Source organism: Maniola jurtina, chromosome 27 (assembly GCF_905333055.1).
Source record: "Maniola jurtina chromosome 27, ilManJurt1.1, whole genome shotgun sequence".
Taxonomy (NCBI): domain Eukaryota; kingdom Metazoa; phylum Arthropoda; class Insecta; order Lepidoptera; family Nymphalidae; genus Maniola; species Maniola jurtina.
Window position 1 is genome coordinate 4,631,543 of NC_060055.1, and position 23,655 is coordinate 4,655,197.

At 37.9% G+C, this 23,655-nt stretch overlaps 1 protein-coding gene across 4 annotated transcripts; it reads left to right on the forward strand.

The window, feature by feature from the left end:
- The first annotated feature begins 1,986 nt into the window (after positions 1 to 1,986).
- LOC123879102 (alpha-1,3-mannosyl-glycoprotein 2-beta-N-acetylglucosaminyltransferase) lies at positions 1,987 to 21,767 on the forward strand. 4 transcript variants are annotated; one of them, XR_006798948.1, is made up of 10 exons: positions 1,987 to 2,556; positions 13,260 to 13,378; positions 15,056 to 15,269; positions 15,974 to 16,052; positions 16,618 to 16,767; positions 17,342 to 17,432; positions 18,475 to 18,579; positions 19,109 to 19,276; positions 19,730 to 20,102; positions 20,313 to 21,767. XR_006798948.1 is itself a non-coding variant. In XM_045926642.1 (10 exons), exons 1-10 carry the CDS (start codon positions 2,268 to 2,270, stop codon positions 19,841 to 19,843), a joined length of 1,329 nt encoding a protein of 442 aa, XP_045782598.1. In that variant the 5' UTR covers positions 1,987 to 2,267; the 3' UTR covers positions 19,844 to 21,767. The 4 variants fall into 4 exon arrangements, 3 of the variants coding, with proteins under 3 accessions (XP_045782598.1, XP_045782597.1, XP_045782596.1); XM_045926642.1 differs by adding an exon at positions 14,616 to 14,796 and having other exon boundaries at positions 15,237 to 15,269; positions 19,730 to 21,767; XM_045926641.1 differs by having other exon boundaries at positions 1,987 to 2,560; positions 13,264 to 13,378; positions 19,730 to 21,767.
- The last annotated feature ends 1,888 nt before the right edge of the window (positions 21,768 to 23,655 follow it).

The window sequence follows — 23,655 nt, forward strand, 5'->3', positions numbered from 1 at the left end:
AGAACCCTAAAGCTATGCGAACGAAATATTAACAACTTTACAAGCGCCATTTCCGCATATTTGAGTTCGAAGTTTGAACTCATCGTCATCAAATCGTTGCGGAATGTGAAATTGTACAATAATTCACACAAAGAATTTACATTGGGATTGCACTGTTTAGTTTTTTTTTTTAATTTAATACCTCCTTTTTTAACCCAATAGTTAGAATGTGTAGATTTTATAATGAGTTGGTCTCCACTAACGATATTGACATATTTAATAGCAAAGCTACTGTGTTTATTAAATCTATCCGAAGCTGTGATGCTCTAAATAACATATAATATCTCAATAGCTCTACTAATGTCTAATTTTTTAGGTTAAGTTATTTACTTAAGTTTAAATGTTACGATACGATTACTTTATTTTCGATTTTTGGTAATTGTTTAGTTCTGTTTTCTAGTTTTCTAAAATTTTAGTTTTTGGTGTATAGCTGTTCTAAGCGACACGTCCATTATCTTATTGACTGCATATATGTACACACTTTTTTTTGGAGAGTGGCTAGTCTTTTTTTTTCATGGCTTTATTGTAATATTATATTATTATTGTCATTATCTGTATTGTGTGCTTGATAAACAAAACAAAAACAAAACAAAACAATGTTTTTTTAAATGGGGATAGGCAAAGATCGGTAGTCGTTAAGTGCTGTCGTATTAATAATTTTATGTTGAAACAATATTGTTTTAATTTTATCAAGTATAGTTCCCCAAAAATTTTAGAGTGGTGAATATTTTTAATCGTGGACATTTATCGATTACAACGTCCATTGCTGGACATAGGTAGTTAACTCTTGTAGGGACTTCTACACGCCGAGGTCTTTGCATCATCGCTATACAATGGCGCCCCTACGAGTCATAATTTCATCTGTCTACCTAGTGGAGGTTCCCAATGCTGCGTTATGTCCCTTGCATGATTCTTAAATAAAAATAATCATTATTAACTACCTTTGACATGCAAAATCTTTTTTCATTAAAAATAGCGAGCAAATGAGCAGGCAGGTCACCTGATGTTAAGTGATTACCACCACCCATGAAGATTGATAGTTGATACCTACTTCACAGTAAACTGCATACTATTATTAAGTAAACTCTCATACTATTATTAATTGTTCTATTACTAAGACAAGAACAGGCTCAATTAATTAATGTTAATCGACACGGATGAAGTCGCGGGTGTTATGTAGTTACCTACCTAGTTATAAAAACTATGAACAGAATAAAAGTTCTCTAAAGTCTATTTCTTAATTCAATGGTCTAAATTAATTATACAGGCGGAGTAGTAGGCACATGCTAGTAACGCATAAATAACATGACACGTCCCGTTTCCGCATATTTGACTTCGGCATGCACCATTGGGCTCGTCAAATGATTGCGGTGTGCATGTTGAGCTATTATTTACACGTGTTGAACGTTAAAGACACCTTTTTTGTCCTAAGCGCCACATCAAAGTAGCGTTATACCTAATTATCTTTTTAAACCTGCTACAAAAAGTTCAGATTCAGGCTAAAACATGCTATTCAAAAGTAAGGTCGTAAAAAAGTATAATTTATGTTCTATTGCCATTCGTAACTGACTAGGTCCAAATAGTGAGAGTCTAGAGCCATGCCCGGAAAATTAAAAAATACTTAAATCATTAGTGTCACTGTCAATGTCAACCTAAATATGACGGACTTCGTCTGTGGTGGCGTTTGCTGGCGCGCGTGTTGTGACTTTTTGGAGTGTTTTTTTTTGTTAAAACTGACTGGAAAGTGCTCTAAGGGGGTGCCGTGCGTATGTCGGCGAGCACCGGCACAGATGGGGTCCATACTTGTATAGTTTAGCTAACTTGTTACAAATAACTACAAACTTGACATTGGCTAATCATTGTAAAAGCCAGACGAGAGAGAAAAAAAAAAACCTAAATATGACATCAATGACAGTGACAACTGACAAGTGACAACCTACAGCTTGACACATTTCAAATAAAATTGTGTTTTTACGTGGACGTATTGTTGTAATTTATGTATTTAATTAAATAAAACATAGCTAAATTGATAAAAACTGTGTTAAACTTTATTACCCAGTGATAACGGCCACGTGGAATGATCTTCCAACGCCGCGTTTTAACCAAAATGCGTGCAACACCAGTGACTATAAGACGATCCTTTTGATAATTTGTTTACAATTTTATTATGCTTTTTCTCGTGAATAAAAGTGATGTTAAGATATAGTATATAAATAGAACCATTCACAATGAGATTGAATATACGTAAATTCATTTTCGTGGGCGGGATCTTCGTTGTAATATGGTTATTAATATCGTACTCTTCTATGTTTGTACCGGTGGTTAAATCGAAAAATAGTGCCTCTGAAATGGAGTTGGAACTCGATAAATTACAAAATAAAATGAAGGACCAGTTGAGTGATAGTTACAAATTGTTAGAAAAAGTTAAAAGTCATTTAAAATTTAGTGAAGAGAAAAATATTCAAGAAAAAGCTAAGGAGTCTCTAAATTCGGAGAATGAAGTTGATATGCCTCAGAGTAAGTTAGCAGATATTTTTGAATATTATGAAAGCTTGTCTCCATTATGCCTGACTGACTAAAAAATAACTTATTAAGTACTTCTTTATATTACACTAGATGATGCCCGCGACTTAGTCCGCGTGGATTTAGGTTTTTCGAAATCGCGTGGGAACTCTTTGATTTTTCGGAATAAAAAGTAGCCTATGTGCTAATCCTGAATATCATCTATCTCCATTCCAAATTTCAGCCAAATCCGTTCAGTAGTTTTTGCGTGAAGGAGTAACAAACATACATACACACAAAGTTTCGCCTTTATAATATTAGTGTGATAGTGTGAAGTACCAACTATGAAGTTTAATTGAATAATACAATTTTATTGTATACATTATCAATTTGTCACTATCAGTGCTCTACAAAAGTACAACCACTTTGGATGGTATAAATGAAGTAGGAAAGAATATTTTTTTTTACTTATTTAAGAACTTAAATAAATTTGTCAATTTATACAGTACTGAATAAAGCCTGCTGTGTGGATTTTGGTATAGTTATTTTACTTTGAAAATTGAAACATATTTAATTTTTTTTTTTTTGATGTAACCACAAATTCACGGTTTTCGAATTTATTCCTTTACTTGTGCTATAAGAACTACCTACCTGGCAAATTTTATGATTCTAGGTCAACGGGAAGTACCCTATAGGTTTTTTAGATTGACACCACGGACAGACGGATGGGCGGACAGACAGACACGACGGACGGACGGACGGGCGGACAGACAGACCCTAAAAATATGTATACTGATATTCCGATACTATGTAGTTGAACAGCCCACATATTGTTATAACATGCATGTTATATAATTATACTTATTATTATACTAATTATACTTATTATTATCTAAACAACAGTAAGGCCATCTGGCACATTACAATTTCACATATCAATGCATGTTGTTACAAATCCAGTACTTACCTGCATGTTGCTTTTATTTGAACTACAATATGCAGTCACGCTCTGCTATTTAAAGTCTGTTCGCTTAGACACCGTAGCCTCTGTCTTAATTATTTATTTTCGTATATTATTACAACAACCATAACAATAAACAAGTGTAAATTAAAAATTTATAACACCCCCGACAAGTGAAGGTTACAGTAACTAGAAAAGAGCTGATAATTTTCAAACGGCTGAACCGATTTTCTTGGATTATAGCTAAGAACACGCTCGATCAAGCCACCTTTCAAACAAAAAAAAACTAAATTAAAATCGGTTTATTAGTTTAGGAGCTACGATGCCACAGACAGATACACACGTCAAACTTATAACACCCCTCTTTTTGGGTTGGGGATTAAATAGTACTTACTTACTTAAATCAAGAAGTGGCAGATGGCAACCCGCACACGTGCAAAACCGGGGAGGGTCGCTAGTTAAGGTGCATGGCACGGGTCTGCCCGTGAAATTCAAATTTAATTGGGTTTTTCGCAATTTGTAAACTAAAACGACAAAGTAGGCTTTTCGGCATTATAATTGCGCCAATGGCAGTATCATCCTCACAGGTTTACATAAAAATCTTCACTTGAAAGGGTCCAGTTTAAGAAATTAGTTACAGTATCGACTAATTTGTGAGTAACTCATGTCAAACTCATTATTTTTAACCCCCGACCCAAAAAGAGGGGTGTTATAAGTTTGACGTGTGTATCTGTGTATCTGCGTATCTGTGTATCTGTCTGTGGCACCGTAGCGCCTAAACGAGTGAACCGATTTTAATTTAGTTTTTTTTGTTTGAAAGGTGGCTTGATCGAGAGTGTTCTTAGCTATAATCCAAGAAAATCGGTTCAGCCGTTTGAAAGTTATCAGCTCTTTTCTAGTTACTGTAACCTTCACTTGTCGGGGGTGTTATAAATTTTTAATTTACACTTGTTTTACAATACTTTAGTACAATAATTATAAAATAATTATGACTAATTTCTTAAACTGAACACTTTCAAGTAAATATTTTTATATGTAATCCTGTGAAGATGACACTGCCATTGGCGGAATTAGAATACCATAAGCCTACTTTGTCGCATTAATTTACAAATTGCGAAAACCAAATTAAAGAATTTCGCAGTTAGACCAGTTTAGTGCGCCTTAAGTAATAATGCACCAATGGTTAGTTCAAATAGGTAATTTGATCACTGGACTCAATTCAATGGTAGTAGATATTGGTATGGTTTCCCAATTAAAGTGCACGCTTCGAATGCTATGAAGTAGGTATGAAGCCTTTTTATTTTATGCTTTCCTGATACTTCGTAACGTATACCTATTCATTTATATTTTATACTAGCTGATGCCCGCAGCTTCGCCCGCGTGGATTGGTCAGATCCCCTGCAGCATCAGGATTGAGGAGTTGGACTCCAAATTTTTTATGAAACAATGTCGCAAAGTTCCTCTATCGATTAAAAAAGAAATGACGCAAATCGGTTCAGAAATCTCGGAGATTTCGGTGTACATAGGTAGAAAAACACAACTCCCTTTTTGAAAGTCGGTTAAAAAAGTAGCCTATTTTACGCCCTGGTCAATCCTCTACTTGCCTGTGAAAGTCCCGTCAAAATCGGTTCAGCCGTTCCAAAGATTAGCCTTTTCAAACAGACAGACAGACAGACAAAAATTTTAAAAACGTGTGATTCAGTTATGGTATCGTTCAAATAACCATATGAGCTTAATATGAGGTAGTTATTTCGAAATTACAGACAGACACTCCAATTTTATTTATTAGTATTGACTAGAGGATGCCCGCGGCTTCGCCCGCATGGATTTCGGTTTTTTAAAATCCCGTAGGAACTCTTTGATTTTCCGGGATAAAATAACTGTAATAAAAACTCTCTGTATATTTTAAATGTAAATAATAATAAATAAAAAAATAAAAAAAAAGTAGCCTATGTGCTAATCCAGGATATTATCTATCTCCATTCCAAATTTCAGCCAAATCCATTCAGTAGTTATTGCGTGAAAGAGTAACAAACATACACACACATACAAACTTTCGCCTTTATAATATTAGTGTGATCCAGCAAAGCTTAGTGGTTAGAACGTCCGGCTCCTAATCGGATGTCGGGTGTTCGATCCCGGGCACGCACCTCTAACTTTTCAGTTATGTGCGTTTTAAGCAATTAAATATCACTTGCTTTAACGGCGAAGGAAAGCATCGTGAGGAAACCTGCATGCCTGAGAGTTCTCCATGTACTCAAAGCTGTGTGAAGTCTGCCAATCCGCATTGGGCCAGCGTGGCAGACTATGGCCTAAACCCTTCTCACTCTGGGAAGAGACCCGTGCTCAGTAGTGGGCTGGCAATAGGTTGATCATAATCCTATGCCCCGGAAATGAGTCAGGGATGCAAGCTATTCAGCAATTCATATTCTTCGTTGTTTCTCTTGTTGTTAAAAAACCTTAACGAACACTTAGATTTTTCGAGACCAAAAAAGTAGCATATTATATGTCCTTCCCGAGATGCCATCTCTGTCCAAATTTCGTCAAGGAGAAATCTGGTACACTAACAGATATACTTTCGCATTTATAGCTAGCTGATGCCCGCGACTTCGTTCGCGTGGATATAGTTTTTAAAAATCCCGCGGGAACTCATTGATTTTCCGGGATAAAAAGTAGCCTATGTGTTAATAGAGGGTATAATCTATCTCCATTCTTTTCAGCCAAATCCGTCCAGTAGTTTTTGCGTGAAACATTCACACATATACACAAACTTTCGCCTTAATAATATTAGTGTGAATGTGATAGTGTGATTGATTGATTAGTATGGATGAGGTACAGAAATACCACGTTTTTGGCTCACAAAATTTGAGTCTCCAATACAGCAAATACTTACCCATTTCTATTACTCTGTTTAGATTCTGTGTTCTTTAACACATCGTTTTCTACTGTCCCGGCCATATTAACGGCCATCAACGCGATGTTCAACGGCCTTTCCCGTTGATGTAGATGTAGCCACGATCAACGTACAACGGCATTCACAATGTCGTTTGGCGTTAGACGATTTTAAATTTTTAACCCAAATTCAATTGGCATTAGACGTTAACCGGTCAAGTGTGGCCACTCAGCTTAAAGCGTTGATTATCGCGATAATTATGGCGTTGTTAGGCATTGATGTTAACCTTAACGCGACCCGAGCATAAGAAATAGGTAGGAATGTTAGAGAATTCGCATGTCTGTTTTTCGTGGAGTAAGGTAAACACATTCGTGCGGATGTTTTCAAATTCTATACTAGTTGCAGTTAAGCTTGGTTAAGGTGCCCACGCACTTGAACTGAACTGCGCGTCGCGCGTCGCGGCTGGAGAGAATATCGTGCGGGGCGCTGCCGCGGGGCGCAGTTCAGTTGCAGTTCAGTTAACGTGCGTGGGCACCTTTATTTTATTTATTTTATTTTATTTATTTTATTTTACATCTAATTGAACGGCAGTGCCACTTACACGAACTAGATGATTATTACACAAATACAAAAAGAGAAAAATAAATAAAAGGTAAAGCTAGAACAAAATATGTTACCATAAAAGATTTTAAATTTTGAATGTATGTACGCTGAGAGCACTGAATGATCCTGTTCATTCAATGCTCTCCGCGTACCTCAGTAACTCCTGAACCAACGATGTCCACCCGTCATTGAATGGATCCCATTGATCATTTATATCCGAGAGCGCGTTGAAGGAAGCCAATGAACGCGGTATCGGTGCCATAGATCGAGCAACAGTACGATGAACTGGTACCACGAAAAGTTTATTCTTTCGTGGACGAAGATTATTATTTAATTTAGGTACTCGTATACGACAGAGTTGGTCATGAAGGTCTGGAGCGTCGACATCCCCTCGCAAAATTCGGCACATGATTTTTAGTTGGTCGCTAGTCCGTCTGACCTCCAAGGAGTTAAAACCCAAGCAACCTAAAAGAAATTTGGTTGGATATAGGAAGGGGTAATATCCATAGCAACGCTTATACAAGTATCTTAGGAAGGCCTTTTGCACTTTTTCTAACATAAGTCCGTATTTTTTCTCGTACGGATGCCAGACACAGGTACTTGTTTCGAGTTTGCTTCGGACTAAGGCATAATATAGTAACCTTATTACTAAAGGGCTATGGAACTCCCGAGAGTTACGCAATACAAATCCTAATCTTCGAAATGAGTCAGCTGCCACTGTATTGATATGGTCTCGGAAGGTTAATTTGGTATCAAAAGTTACGCCTAAGTCTTTCACATTTTGTACTCTGGGAATGGGAATTCCATCCATTTTATATTCATGTATCAAGGGATACCGAACTTTACCAAAGGTCATGACTGAACATTTGTCACGGTTGAATTCCATTTTGTTCGTTTTACTCCAGTTACATACAGCTGTTAGATCGCGTTGCAACTTGAGGCAATCTTCGGCAGAAGTTATTTCTAATATAAGTTTTAGGTCATCAGCATATAATAGACATTTTGCATATTTTATACATTCTGGAAGATCGTTTATCATAATTAGGAAGAATAGGGGTCCTAAAATAGAGCCTTGGCTTACACCGGATCGCGTATGATAAGGTTTAGACTCATATATGCCATAGCGAACGAATTGCTGACGATCACGGAGATAGTCAGAAATCAAGTGTAGAAGCTGAGGAGATAAACCAATAGCACTGAGTTTGCTAAGAAGAATATCGTTATTTACCCTATCAAAAGCTTTACGGTAATCAAAATAAAGGGCATCTGCTTGATGCCCTCTATCTAAGCAGGACGATATGTACTCAGCAGCTGTTAATAGGTTGGAGTTGACAGACTTTTTGGCCCTAAAACCATGCTGTTCGTCACGAAGTAAATTACCAATTTGCCGGCTTATCATTCTATGCACGATTCTTTCGAATACCTTGGCCGGCGTTGAGAGAATAGCTATAGGACGAAATTCCTGGACGGACGTCGTACCGGTTTTTTTAGGTATTGGTGTAACTCGGGTCAGCTTCCATTGAGCAGGATATTGTCCTGTTTTTAAGATCAAATTAAGTATATGACAAAGAGGGAGACAAAGATATTTTCGACACATTTTCAAAACATCTGCTGGTAAGTTATCTGGTCCAGTTGAGCAATTTAGCTTCAGTTTATCAATGCCATATTTTATGTCGGTTACTGTAAACTTTTGGATATGGCAGACAGTACTATTTAGCTTACCGTCATTAAGACATGCCTCAACTACACTCAACTTTGGCACCTCAGACAGAAACACGTTTGCAAAGAAATTCGCAAAGGCTTCAGCCGCATCTACTCCTGTGTGCATACTACCATTATATGTAACGTTAGGTTCAAATCCCCCTTTAGACCGAAGGCTACTGATGAAGTCCCAGAAATATACAGGATTGGTTTTAATGTTACTTTCAGCCCTCCTAATATAATCGTCAAACGCTTTTGGAATACGAGCCTTCAAATTGGACCTAATTTCTGAAAACCTAATATAAGTCTCAACACATTTAGTCTTAATCCATTTAGTATGCAATTTTAATTTCAATTCTGTTTCTCGTATTATATCGCTTGTAAACCAAACTGGATAGCGTTTAACCCTACTTTTTTTCCTACTCTTTTTAGGGATACATGAGTCAAAAACATCATACATGATATTATAGAAACAAGTTGTGGCTGACTGTACATCCATTGTGGCTAAAAGATCTTCCCAAGAAACTGAAGACATTAGCGTTACGAGTTGGTCGTGGTCACATTTTCGAAAATTCCAGTCTCTAGAGGAGCTTATGTTGCTAGGCTCCAATCGTTCAGAGTGCTTGGCTGCACGAGTATTAATTCTGATGTTAAGAGGAGGATGATATAAATCAGGCCGAACCATTCCCTCCGTATCAGAGACTATCGCTTCAACACGCTCCTGGACAAGTACTACATCTAGAATACTCCCGTGAGAGTTTACAATGTTATTTCTTTCGGACAAACCACAGAGTGATACAAAATATGAGTAATAACGAATTATGTTTGAGGACGCACTGTTTAAGTTTAAATCTCCCAAGATTACCACTAGTCCTTTTAATTCAAGAATAAAGCTTTCTATTTTGCAGAACAAGTTCATGTAGTCTTCGTCGGAGGCACTGGGTTTTATGTAGACCACACATATAAACATAGACCGACCCTGTATGTTACAAGAAATCCATAGATCTTCACCGTTGTCGGTTTCCAACTCACGTCGTCGTTGCATAAGTATACCGGAACGAGCTACGATCAGGACGCCACCGCACGGCGAGCCTCTGTCGCGGCGCAATACACTCCAGCTGCCACTGGCTATTTCTGCATCTTCAACGGTATTATCGAGAAATGACTCCGTAACAGCTACCATGTCACATGCTTGCGACAAAAGATTCATGGTCCAAGTTTTTGTTTTTGTTTTAAGGCCACGAACATTTTGGTACAAGATGTTAAAAGCAGAATGGTTTTTTGAATTATCCATGCAGCTGTTCGTTTGGGTTGCGAAAGGGCTGACGCCTGGCCTCCGGGTTGCCCGAGTTACCTGAGGATTTACGAAAATTAATCCAGGTCTTGATCCTTGCATTGATCGGCCAGACATCTTCCGAAAGGCATTTATCGTAATCAGCCACTGGAACTCCGATTTTAAATGACTTGTAATTACCTTTAGGTACTAACTCTTCCACAGTGCAGGTATTCGCAGAACAAAGTTGCTGTAGGTATTTCAATATATCTTCTGCACCCGACTCCATGTTCCAGAGGTGCAGGTATTTCCGGGGTTCTACTGCTTTTAAGAATGTCGCAGATGAGCTCGCGGTGCCACAAATCATGCTAGGCTTTCAGGGCTTTTTCCTGCGGACTTCTACCCATTGTCCTAAAGATTCAGACCCCTCCTGCTGGGTTGTAGAAGCCGGTGGCTGTGGTACACTGTTTAACATCGACGACCCAGTTATAGACCCAGAGGGTCGCGAGTGGCGCTGCCCAGCGGCTTGCCGATAGCTTCGAAGTTCGCGCGGATTCGGCACGAGATTATCGATTGGCGAGGGTAGCACGGCGGGTTGCGAAGCCACGTTCTGTATATTGACAGTCTCACCTATCACAGGTTGACTCTGTTCGTCTTTGCTGCTTGCTATGTTGTACATTTTCGACTGATCGCAACTGTCGATAACTGCCGTGACAGTATCAAGGCGCGAAAAGTAACTATCGCACTTTGCGTGGTATGATGTCAGCAGAGTCATGGCCTGACTAAGTTGGTTTTTTAAGCCAAAAATCTCTTCGCGCAGTTGTTTAATTTCCAGACGAAGGTCTTCAGTATTTTGTATTTCTTGCTCGTCCGCGTTAGAAGCTAGAACAGTCGCCTTTTTCCTGTAGGTAATATTGTTAGCGGCAGAACTGCGCTGTCTACTGGAGCCTACGGGAGTCAGGCTGTTATCACCGCCTCTCTTCGCCATACATGCACATTCGGGACAGGTCCATGTATCAGCAGTCACAGAGGCCAATTCTAAAATACCTGTACAGAGTTCGTGGTATGATTTCTTACAAGTGTTAATCATGCATTGTAGAAACGCTTCTTCGGGAACAATAAGCTTGCAACAAGCTGCACAATCCATTTTGAGCGTAATCAAATTAGCCGAAAAAAAAGAAATAAAATTATTCGGCGTCTAACGACGACTGGCTTTATGCAGCGCTTGAAGCGATTGATGAGACGGCCGCTGTCGGGAGGTCAATGACCGCTGCGCGCACTCAATCAGCTGTTGCTTATTGTTAACTGCAATTCAACTTGAATTCACGACTGAGTGAGTTAATGTTTTTGTATATTAACTAGCACTTACGCGATGGATCTGGGTGAAAATACCACCATTTAAACAAGTAACAGTTCAGTTACAAAACTATACATAGTAAACTTGCAAAACTTAACTTTTGATTACATTACTTGAATTAAAATTGAATTAAAATCATAACTCATAATGTGATACGCGCACCACCTATACAGCACTAACTATACTATTATCTTATACTACATATCAGATAATAGGCATGTTTACCTTATCCTATTTCCGTAGAATACTTCATGAAAGTTAGTTTTAGGGTTGCGTACCTCAAAAAGAAAAACGGAACCCTTATAGGATCACTTTGTTGTCTATCTGTCTGTCTGTTTGTCTGTCCGTCGTGTCTGTTAAGAAAACTATAGGGTACTTCCCGTTGACCTAGAATTATGAAATTTGGCTGGTAGGTAGGTCTTATAGCACAAGTAAAGGAAAAATCCGAAAACCGTGAATTTGTGGTTACATCACAAAAAAAAAAATTAAAACGTGTTTTAATTTTCAAAATGAGATATCATATGAAAGAGCTTACCTGTAAATTCTAAAACAGATTTTTATTTTTACTCATAATAGTTTTGATTTATCGTGCAAAATGTCGGAAAAAATTACCGAGTTGTGCGCGAGTCTGACTCGCACTTGGCCGGTTTTTTTAGGGTTCCATTACCATTTCCAGAGAAAAAAAATCCTTATAGAATAGACGGACAGGCAACCGTTGTCTGTCTGTCTATTCGAAAAACGTGAATTTGTGGTGGGTAACCTAAATCACAAAAAATAATTAAAAAATGTTATTTCTTGTACGACATTACGGAACCCTTTGTGTGCGTATCCCACTCGCACTTGACCAGTTTTATACATTTCACGTGAAATGCCCTAAATACCGCTAATAAGGATGTCAAACAAAATTTAAGCTCTTAATATAATTTGTTATACTATTGGACAGTTACATAAACACATGGGTCACTGACCCTACATTGTGCTTATTACAATACTAAATGATGCCCGCGACTCCGTCCGCGTGATTTTAGGTTTTTTTGAAAATCCCGTGGGAACTCTCTGCTTTTCCGGGATAAAAAGTTGCTGACTTCAATTTCCGGGGCGTAAGCTACCTCGGTACCAAACATACAAATTGCGGATGGGTCTTTAAGAATCCCGTGGGAACTCTTCGGTTTTCCGGGATATATTTTGAATAGGAGGAAACATTATTATCGATATAGGCCCTTAAACAACTTTTTTTTAGAATTTTTGTCTGTCTCTGTCACGCGAAATCTCAAATTCAAATTCAAAATATTTTTGTTCAATTAACTTTTACAAGTGCTTTTGAATCGGCAAAATAATCTACCACTGGTTCGGAATGCCGTTCCTACCGAGAAGAACCAGCAAGAAACTCGGTGGTTGCTCTTTTCAATTGCAGCCCCGCGTATTGCTGGAGCGAGTCAAATCCATGCTTTTTTGTCATTTACATAATCTTCAATCTATACATATAATAAAATTGTAGAAAAGTGGTGTCTGTACAATGGAAATATATAAAAAAAAGTAGCAGGGGTTGTTATTATGTCGATGCCGAACCCGAAATTGTAATTAATTTTTTTTGTCTGTTTGTCTGTGTGTTTGTGCACGCTAATATCAGAAACGGTTTATTCGATTTAGATACGGTTTTCACTAATATATTGTAGTAAGCTTCACTTAACATTTAGTGTTTATTTCATGTCAATCGGTTCATAAATAAAAAAGTTATGTCAATTTAAAGAATCACGGCGAACATTTTTAACGTACGCTGCCCGAAATGTCACTATTCCACGCGAACGAAGTCGCGGGCACAGCTAGTTGTATAATATGCTTTTTTCATGCATATTTTTAATAGATTTTTTTAAATGTGATTTGTTTAAAATGTAGTAGTGAGATAATGCCTTATTTTCCTTATTTTCAGGCAGCACAGTGTTACCAGTATTAGTGATAGCTTGCGACCGAGTCACAGTGAAGAGGTGTTTGGACAATTTAGTGAAATTTAGACCAGACAAGGATACATTCCCTATTATAGTTAGTCAGGTAAGTCTAATCATCATGATCAACCTGTCGCCGGCTCACTACTGAGCACGGGTCTCCTCTCAGAATGAGAAGGTTTAGGTTCCCCAAAACTTCACAAAACTGGAAGATGTACCGCGATACTATGAACTCCGACCCACACGTTAACATAATATGCGTATACCAAGCTCCAACCTGAAAATACACAGTACCGGTCCCAACACGATGTGTACAAAGATATATAACAAAATCCCTGACCACATTAAAGCAATCGAGAACAATATAGCGTTCATCAATTCATTAAAAACATTCTTAATCGAAAAAGCCTATTATGAAATAAATCTACTACTAATAACTAAATCGACTACTTTGACGAGTAATACAGCGCCGTCTCTCTGCTAAAATTGCTGTGCCCCAACGGGGTTCCAATATTGACATTGTAAAATAATAATTAAACATTTACTGTAATTGTTATTGTTATAAATTATGTTAAAATATTGGAATGCATGAAATAAATGACTAAATGACTAGGTCATAGTCTACCACGCTGGCCAAATGCGGATTGGCAGACTTCACACACCTTTGAGAACGTTATGGAGAACTCTCAGGCGATATTTTCCTTCCCCGTAAAGCAAGTGATATTTAATTACTTAAAACGCTCATAACTCCGAAGAGCTAGAAGAGTTTTTTTTATTTATGTAACTCTAAATTCACGGTTTTCGGATTTTTCCTCTATTTGTGCTGTAAGACCTAAGTATTTAAATTTTATGATTCTAGCCTAGAATTTCTTTTCATGATTCTAGGTCAACGGGAAGTGCCCTATAGGTTTTCTTGACAGACACGACGGACAGACAGACAGAAAACAAAGTGATCCTATATGTGTTCCTTTTTTCTTTTTGAGGTACGGACGTCAAGAGCTCTCGCCGGATTTATAATAAATAATAAATAATCCTATAGATATAACTTCATCAATACTATACTATTATTTACTACGCCAACCTTTTTAACCCCCGACCCAAAAAGAGGGGTGTTATAAGTTCGACGTGTGTATCTGTGTATCTGTCTGTGGCATCGTAGCTCCTAAACTAATGAACGGATTTTAATTTAGTTTTTTGTTTGAAATTTGGCTTGATCGAGAGTGTTCTTAGCTATAATCCAAGAAAATCGGTTCAATCGTTCGAAAGTTATCAGCTCTTTTCTAGTTACTGTAACCTTCACTTGTCGGGGGTGTTATTTTTTAATTTACACTTGTCATAACCAGGATTGCGGTCACAATGAAACCTACAAAGTGATCAGATCGTTCACGGACGTCGATCCGTCAATCACAGTGGTTCAACAACCCGAGCTGTCTGAGATACCCCTACCCCGGGCAAAGGTCAAGTTCAAGGGGTATTACAAGATAGCCAGGCACTACCGCTTCGCTCTGAACCATGTCTTCGTAGGCTTGGAGTCTGATATACATAGTCCTATAGATATAACTTCATCAATACAACACTATTTATTTACTACGCCAACCTTTTTAACCCCCGATCCAAAAAAGTTTAGTTTTTTTTTGTTTGAAAGGTGGCTTGATCGAGAATGTTCTTAGCTATAATCCAAGAAAATCGGTTCAACCGTTTGAAAGTTATCAGCTCTTTTCTAGTTACTGTAACCTTCACTTGTCGGGGGTGTTATTTTTTAATTTACACTTGTTATAACCAGGATTGCGGTCACAATGAAACCTACAAAGTGATCCGATCGTTCACGGACGTCGATCCGTCAATCACAGTGGTTCAACAACCCGAGCTGTCTGAAATACCGCTACCCCGTGCAAAGGTCAAGTTCAAGGGGTATTACAAGATAGCCAGGCACTACCGCTTCGCTCTGAACCATGTCTTCGTAGGCTTGGAGTATGATGCTGTCATTATTGTTGAAGGTAACGTTGTAATTGTTGTTATAATTGTCTACGTAATAAGCACACAGCTAACTGTTGCTGTGTATATATCGTCGTCTTAGAGTGAAAACCTCGTGAATGCATTTTTGCTCAAATTTATTTTATTGCGTTTCTAGGAAGAAAACCTCACAACGCACATCCTGATCTGACTAATTTGTTCATTCGATACTCGTAACGCCATCTATGACATTAAATGAGAAACTCGTAAATACTCGCTTCTAATTTTACAGCACGCAGTTTTTTCTTCCTCCTGAAAAGTTACTTCTTTTACACTTACGAGGTTTTCACTCTAAGCCGTCGATATATGCCTGTTGCTAATGTCTACAATGACACTAACAATTTTACATCATAATATAATAAAGCCAAAGTTAATGATATTTTTAACCCCCGACCCAAAAAGAGGGGTGTTACAGGTTTGACGTGTGTATCTGTGTATCTGTCTGTGGCATCGTAGCTCCTAAACTAATGAACCGATTTTAATTTAGTATTTTTTTGTTTGAAAGGTGGCTTGATCGCGAGTGTTCTTAGCTATAATCCAAGAAAATCGGTTCAGCCGTTTGAAAGTTACCAGCTCTTTTCTAGTTACTGTAACCTTCACTTGTCGGGGGTGTTATAAATTTTTAATTTACACATGTCACTTTATTAGTAGTATATTCTGATTCAATTTTTTATTTTTGTCTTTGCAGATGATCTCGACATATCTCCAGATTTTTTCGAGTATTTTTTGGGAACCTATCCCCTATTATATAAGGACCCTAGTATATGGTAGGTTTAATGTAATATCTTACATAATATTTAATAGTTATTTCGACAGCAGAGTGAAATCCATACTTAATACTATAAATGCAAAAGTTTGTCTGTCTGTCTGCTACGTTTTCACGGCCCAACCGCTGAACCGATTTTAATGAAATTTGGTACAGACTTGGGATACATCCCGGGGAAGGACATAGGCTACTTTTTATCCCAGAAAATCAAAGAGTTCCTACGGGATTTAAAAACCACTATCCACGCGGGTGAAGCCGCGGGCATCCTCTAGTAGTTTAATATTTAGAGTTCTGGACCCGAAGGTTGTCAACGGGATCGTACTATAAGCCTCCACTGTCCGTCCGTCTGTCTGTCTGTCTGTCAGCGGGATGTATCTCCTGAACCGTAATAGGTAGATAGTTAAAATTTCCACAGAAAGTGTGTCTATTGCCGTTATAATAACAAATAGTAAAAAATTCAAAATGGCTGCCATGAAAGTTAAAAAGTGTTATTTCTTTTACGATGGTACGGAACCCATTCTGAGCGAATCCGGCTCGCACTTGACTGATTCTTTTCATGTTACTAGGTGTATATCAGCATGGAATGACAATGGAAAGAAAGAATTAATAGACTTATCTCGGCCTGAACTTCTGCATAGAACAGATTTCTTTCCTGGCCTTGGCTGGCTGCTAAAGAGAGACACATGGCTACAATTGGAACCCAAATGGCCTGAAGCGTGAGTATCACTACTAATCACATACAGGGTGCAACCAGAAGGCTAGCAAAAGCGTTATTATTATACTACTCTGAGATTTCTGAACCGTTTATCGTTAAGGGAACTTTGCGATAAGGTTCCATATAAAATTTGATTCCAACTCCTCAATCCTGATGCTGCAGGGGATCTGACCAATCCACGCGGACGAGGTCGCGGGCATCATCTAGTTATGTATATTAAAAATTCCCTGACTGACTGACTTTTTTTTATTCATTATAGGCAAGCGCTTAACCGCAATAATGACTAATTTACTGTTACTAATATGCAGTGTAATGTATTTGTTTAATTGTCACAATAGGATGAAAACTTCTCTAGCACGATCTAAATTCGTGCAGCGCCATCTAGTTTTAACTATAGAATTTGCGTTATTATTCATGCTTTCTTTCTGGAAGAGAACAATTTAGCCTTTATCTTCTATGCCTCAGACCCTGTTATTGTATTTTTTTCAAATCCAAAGTTAATGTATTTCATGGAAACCCTCCAGTGTCTCGCCGGTTCGGAAAGAAAATTCTACTGAGAAGATTTTTTTTTTCAGATTTTTCGATGACTGGCTTCGGGATCCTGTCAACACGCAAGGCAGGGCTTGCATTAGGCCTGAGATATCCAGGACGTACAGCTTTGGAAAGGTAAATTCCAATTTCAAAATATTTTTATTCAATTAGACTCTTACAAGTACTTCTGAATCGTCAAAACCATCTACTACTGGTTCGGAATGCCTTTCCTACCGAGAAGAACCAGCAAGAAACTCGGCGGTTGCTCTTTTCAAAGATTTGATATACAAGTAAGATAACGTTCAGAAACTGAAACCCGATTCATCATTATTCCATTACCGGATCACTACTGAGCACGGGTCTCGGAGAATGTGAAGGGTTGGGCCACAGTCTACCACGCTGGTTAAGTGACTAATTACTACTACAAACCCGACTCGATCAATCAGCCTGTTTGCGTCCACTGCTGGACATAGGCCTAGAAATTATAGGCTTATTGGGATACATAAACATCGAACTGTGATGACGAAACATGCTTTTATTTTAAGTAAAGCCACGTCAGTTAAGATGCGTTGAAGAAAGTTTTATTTAATTAGTTGTAGGAGTGGGAGGTCGAAGGTTCGATTCCGGGCACGCACTTCTAATTTTTAGGGTCCCGTACCTACCTCAAAAAGAAAAACGGAACCCTTATGGGATCACTTTGTTGTCTGTCTGAACCCTATAGGGTACTTCCCGTTGACATAGAATCATGAAATTTGGTAGGTAGCAATGTCTTATATCAAAAGTAAAGGGAAAAATCCGAAAAACGTTAACTTATGGCATCACAAAATAAAGGTGGTATTTCTTGTACGATTTGTATGCGAGTCCAACTCGCACTTTACCGATTTTTAGGGTTCCGTACCTCAAAAGGAAAAACGAAACCCTCATAGGATCACTTTGTTGTCTGTCTCTGTCCATCTGTCCGTCTGTCAAGAAAACCTACTAAAAGGTACTTCCTGTTGACCTAGAATCATGAAATTTGGCAGGTAGGTAGGTCTTATAACACAAGTAAAGGAATAATAATCCGAAGTTTTTTATTTATCGTGCAAAATGTCGGAAAAAATACTCGAGTACGGAACTCTCTGAACGTACTTTGACTCGCGCTTGGCCGGTTTTTTTAAATTTTACCTACTTTTTCCAGATAGGCGTAAGCAAAGGCCTATTCTTCGACATGCATCTCAGATACATGCAGCTTAACATGGAGTTTGTGGAGTTTACTAAACTTAACCTCACTTATTTACTTAAGGTATGTGCTTTTTTTAGATAACAAAATAGCGAGCTAACTAGCAGGCGGATCACCTGATGTTAAGTGATTACCGCAGCCCATGAACATTTGCAGCACCAGAGGTACCGCCGATGCGTTGCCGGCCTTTCAGGAATTTGTTGGTCCGCCCCTTGAATAACCCCATGTCGTAATCTAGTGGAAACACCACAAAAGAAAGTTAGCATAGTACCATGGCAAAAACTTTTACGCAAGTGTCAACAACACCTCTACAAAGTTTCATTGGATGGTCGGAAACATTGATTTTATATTTAAAATTTACTAGCTTGATGCCCGCGACTTCATTCGCGTGGATTAGGTTTTTTAAAAATCCCGTGGGAACTCTTTGATTTTCCGGGATAAAAAGTAGCCTATGTGCTAATCCAGGGTATAATCTATCTCTATTCTACAGCCCAATCCGTCCAGTAGTTTTTGCGTGAAGGCGTAACAAACATACACACAAACTTTCGCCTTTATAATATTAGTGTGAAGTGTGATTTAACTTTCTTTACAGGAAAATTACGACGCTTCCTTCACAAACCTAGTGTCGAAACTACCGGAAATGTCGCCCGAGGACGTGAAGTCCGGCGCGGGAACCGAACCCGCGGTCCGCGTGTCCTATTCCTCCGCCAAAACCTACCAGAGGGCTGCTAAGCGACTTGGCCTTATGGACGACTTTAGAGTAAGTGTTTACCCTAGCTTCATCTCACCCGAGTAAGTGTTTACCCTAGCTTCATCTCACCCACTATTGAAAAACAATTCTTTTTCTTTTCTTTAAAACTTTTCTTTGAAAGGTTGCTTGATCGCGAGTGTTCTTAGCTATAATCCAAGAAAATCGGTTCAGCCGTTTGAAAGTTATCAGCTCTTTTTAACCCCCGACCCAAAAAGAGGGGTGTTATAAGTTTGACGTGTGTATCTGTGTATCGGTGTATCTGTCTGTGGCATCGTAGCTCCTAAACTAATGAACCGATTTTAATTTAGTTTTTTTTGTTTGAAAGGTGGCTTGATCGAGAGTGTTCTTAGCTATAATTCAAGAAAATCGGTTCAGCCATTTGAAAGTTATCAGCTCTTTTCTAGTTACTGTAACCTTCACTTGTCGGTGGTGTTATAAATTTTTAATTTACACTTGTTTCAGAGTGGTATCCCCCGAACTGCCTACCGTGGTATAGTGACATGCTTTATAAGAAACCGACGCGTCTACCTTGCGCCGAGTTACGAGTGGACCAAATACGATCCACACTGGGGATAGTACCTGTTTACATTAAAGGACAATGAGCAAAACACAAGATCCTTGGTTCTCAGTAGAAATGTGCATTATTGCTACTTAAAAAAAAAAAACTTTGATTATTTTTGAAGGAAAAATTCCTTTAGTACCATTGTGATTTGAAACTCAACGAAACGAAAACCCGACGCTAAAAAAATTATTTTTAAACTTGGTAATAATATCATAAATATATACCTACATATACAAACGTTCTCCGCCTTCCTCAGAAAAAAAACCACCAATGGTGGAGCACTGTGTTTGGTGGCGCGCTCTTGGTAAGGCCTATGTCCAGCAGTGGACGTATACAGGCTGATGGAAAGGAAATACAAACGTACCGTGGTATAGTGGATGCTTTATAAGAAACCGATGCGTTTACCTCGCGCTATGAGTGAACCAAATACGACCCACACTGGACCGTATTTGGTCCACTCATTCCTCTGGCTGGATGAGGAAGGCGGAGGACCGTGTTTTGGTGGCGCGCTCTTGGTAAGGCCTATGTCCAGCAGTGGACGCATACAGGCTGATGGAGTGGAATGGAAATACAAACGTACCGTGGTATAGTGGATGCTTTATAAGAAACCGATGTGTTTACCTCGCGCTATGAGTGGACCAAATACAACCCACACTGGACCGTATTTGGTCCACTCATACCTCTGGCTGGATGAGGAAGGCGGAGGACCGTGTTTGGTGGCGCGCTCTTGAAAAGGCCTATGTCCAGCAGTGGACGTCCACAGGCTGATAATGATGATACCTGTTTACATTAAAGGATAGTAAGCAAAACGCAAGGGCCTTGGTTCTCAGTAACATTGCTACTTTTAAATTATTTTTCGGGTTTCGTACCTCAAAAGGAAAAACGGAACCCTTATAGGATCACTTTGTTGTCTGTTTGTATGTCATGCCTGTCAAGAAAACGTATAGGGTACTTCCCGTTGACCTAGAATCATGAAATTTGGTACGTAGGTAGGTCTTATAGCACAAGTGAAGGATCCGAAAACCGTGAATTTGTGATTACATCACAAAAAATAGAATTTAGTGTCTTTTCGGCAAACTAAAGAATAAATGAAATAAACTATTATATTGCATTCCGATAGCATTTTTATTTAAATGCAATTCTCATCCTTCTTTTTCTGTACAATGTACCTGAAAAATTTTGAAAATCTTTTTTGTACAGAATAAAAAAAATCGCTTTTTAATTTTAAAAAAAACGCCTTTATGTAAAATGTGATGAAATTCTGTATTCTGCTTAAAATAATAATAAAACAACGTGGCTAATTCTTTTGTACACAATATCTAAACTAAACTGGCAAGTCCATATCTAGTGCTATCCTTTTCCGCCGGCAGCATTACGAAAGGGACAACAATAGAATAAAACAATGTGGCTAATTCTGTACACAATTTCTTAACTAAACTGGCAAGTCCGAATCTAGTGCTATCCTTTTCCGGCGGCAGCATTATGAAAGGGACAACAATAGAATTAGCCCCGATTTCCTACTTTTAACTTGCTCAAAAATCATTTTTATAAAAAAAAAAACTTTGTAAAGTACCTACTCTATAAATAAATAAGTAAGAATTTTTCTTTATAAAATCTAAATATACTTAATTTTGAAAACTTTGTAAGGTTTTTTCCTCGCAACATGCAGCCCTGATTTCGATTATATGCTTAGTAAAACTAAATTTGTTATAAATAACGTTTAATTTTTCCCTTTTTTATAGTTAATACATTTATTTATATTAGCCATCTGTTCTGGTTATTTTCTATAAACTACATTTAAAGAAAAAAAAATTCAAACTAAATTTAGAGTATCTGCATGTTTTTCTCTTCAACATTAAAAAAAAAAACTATGAAAAATCAAATATTTAATAACAATTTAAAAGATCAGTGCTACCACGCTCAAGACATGTTTTGTCTTTATCTTTCAAAGCTGATTAGAAAAAGATGCAAAAACTCAAAAACTTAGTTTAGAAATCCATTGCGATTATAGGCACCATTTTCTTGTTATTTTTTATCCATACTATATTTGTAGATATAACTTCCATAGATTAATTATTATTATCATTTATGTAAAGTCTGCTCGGTTAGAAACTTGCAAACACTAATTTATTTGTTATCTGCAAATTCATTTTCTCATTAATCAGACTAGCCAGTTCTTGATCTTGCAACATTTTTAGGGTTCCTACCTCAGAAGGAAAAACGGAACCCTTATAGGATCACTTTGTTGTCTGTCTGTCTGTCCGTCCGTCCGTCCGTCCGTGCGTCGTGTCTGTCAAGAAACCTATAGGGTACTTCCCGTTGACCTAGAATCATGAAATTTGGTATGTAGTTAGGTCTTATAGCACAAGTACAGGAATAAATCTGAAAACTGCGAATTTGTGGAATACATCATTAAAAAAAAAATTGAAAAGTGTTTCAATTTTCAAAACTATACCGAGTGGGGTATCATATGAAAGGGCTTTACCTGTATATTCTAAAACAGATTTTTATTTATTTTTATGCATGATAGTTTTTGATTTATCGTGCAAAATGTCGGAAAATTACCCGAGTACGGAACCCTCAGTGCGCGAGTCTGACTCGCACTTATGTTTGGAAATTTCTAAGCGAACAGACTCTAGGTAGAATAATGTATGTGTAGTAAAGTATGTGATAGTTGATTTGTTTTTGAATTTGTGGACAATGCAAACTAAATATTGTAACATCGACCATAAAATTGCTTTACCACTCTTAGTTTGAATGTCGTTTGCACATCATAAAGCTACAAGGTCTATTTTCGCTTACAAAACCTACATACATACATTTATACAAGTGTAAATTAAAAATTTATAACACCACCGACAAGTGAAGGTTACAGTAACTAGTAAAGAGCTGATAACTTTCAAACGGCTGAACCGATTTTCTTGGATTATAGCTAAGAACACTCTCGATCAAGCCACCTTTCAAACAAAAAAAAAAAACAATTAAAATCGGTTTATTAGTTTAGGAGCTACGATGCCACAGACAGATACACAGATACACACGTCAAACTTATAACAGCCCTCTTTTTGGGTCGGGGGTTAAAACGGCCTTAGTGTTTGGATGGCCACAAGCGCTTGTTCGATAGTGAAAATTTAAAATATCAAGCCAGAAGTATTTTATTAGCTCTTTAAATTTGTTCCTTAACCCAAAGTAATAAGGTTCAATTTTTAATGAAAGTGTCAAGTATATTTTCTGGAGTACCTAAGTAGCCCAGAACGAAATCTAATCATCCCGAATTCACGCAATCTTGTCTATTCTAACTCCTACCCTATTTTTTTTTATAAAAGATTATTAGCCATGTTAAATGACTAATATTCCCCTTTCCTCTCCAACTAAGCGTCAGGCTTGTGCTAGTAGTAGGTACGACAATAGAGCAACGGGCGGGGTTTGAACCGTCGACCTTTCGGTTTTCAGTCCACTCCTTTACCGGTTGAGCTCTAAGGTTTTAGGCTAAAGGTTTTGTAAAGCGCAAAGTCAGAAGCTTGCGAATGAAATTCTGAATGAAGGGACGACGGAGCGAGTCCTTTTGATGTAAAAGACCACTGGCATATTAGATCAAAAATTGCGATTCTGACTTAGGTACTAAGACAGGTGACTAGGACATCAAAAAATCGTAAAAAATGATAGGTAATGCAATTTTATGGACGACTATTATACCTACGAGTCATGAGTATGTGGGTGTATAATTTACCTATAGTGTAATACTTAATGTTGTAAATAAATTGTATTGTTATACTGCGATTATTTTTAAAATATACTAAAAATAATCTTGTTCGAATGACTTTTA

Excerpts from the sequence above, each read along its gene's own strand:
- LOC123879102 (XM_045926641.1), top strand. The coding sequence starts at position 2,268 with ATGAGATTGAATATACGTAAATTCATTTTCGTGGGCGGGATCTTCGTT. Across the intron at positions 16,768-17,341 it reads GAACCCAAATGGCCTGAAGC|ATTTTTCGATGACTGGCTTC; the intron begins GTGAGTATCACT and ends TTTTTTTTTCAG. Across the intron at positions 18,580-19,108 it reads ACCTCACTTATTTACTTAAG|GAAAATTACGACGCTTCCTT; the intron begins GTATGTGCTTTT and ends CTTTCTTTACAG.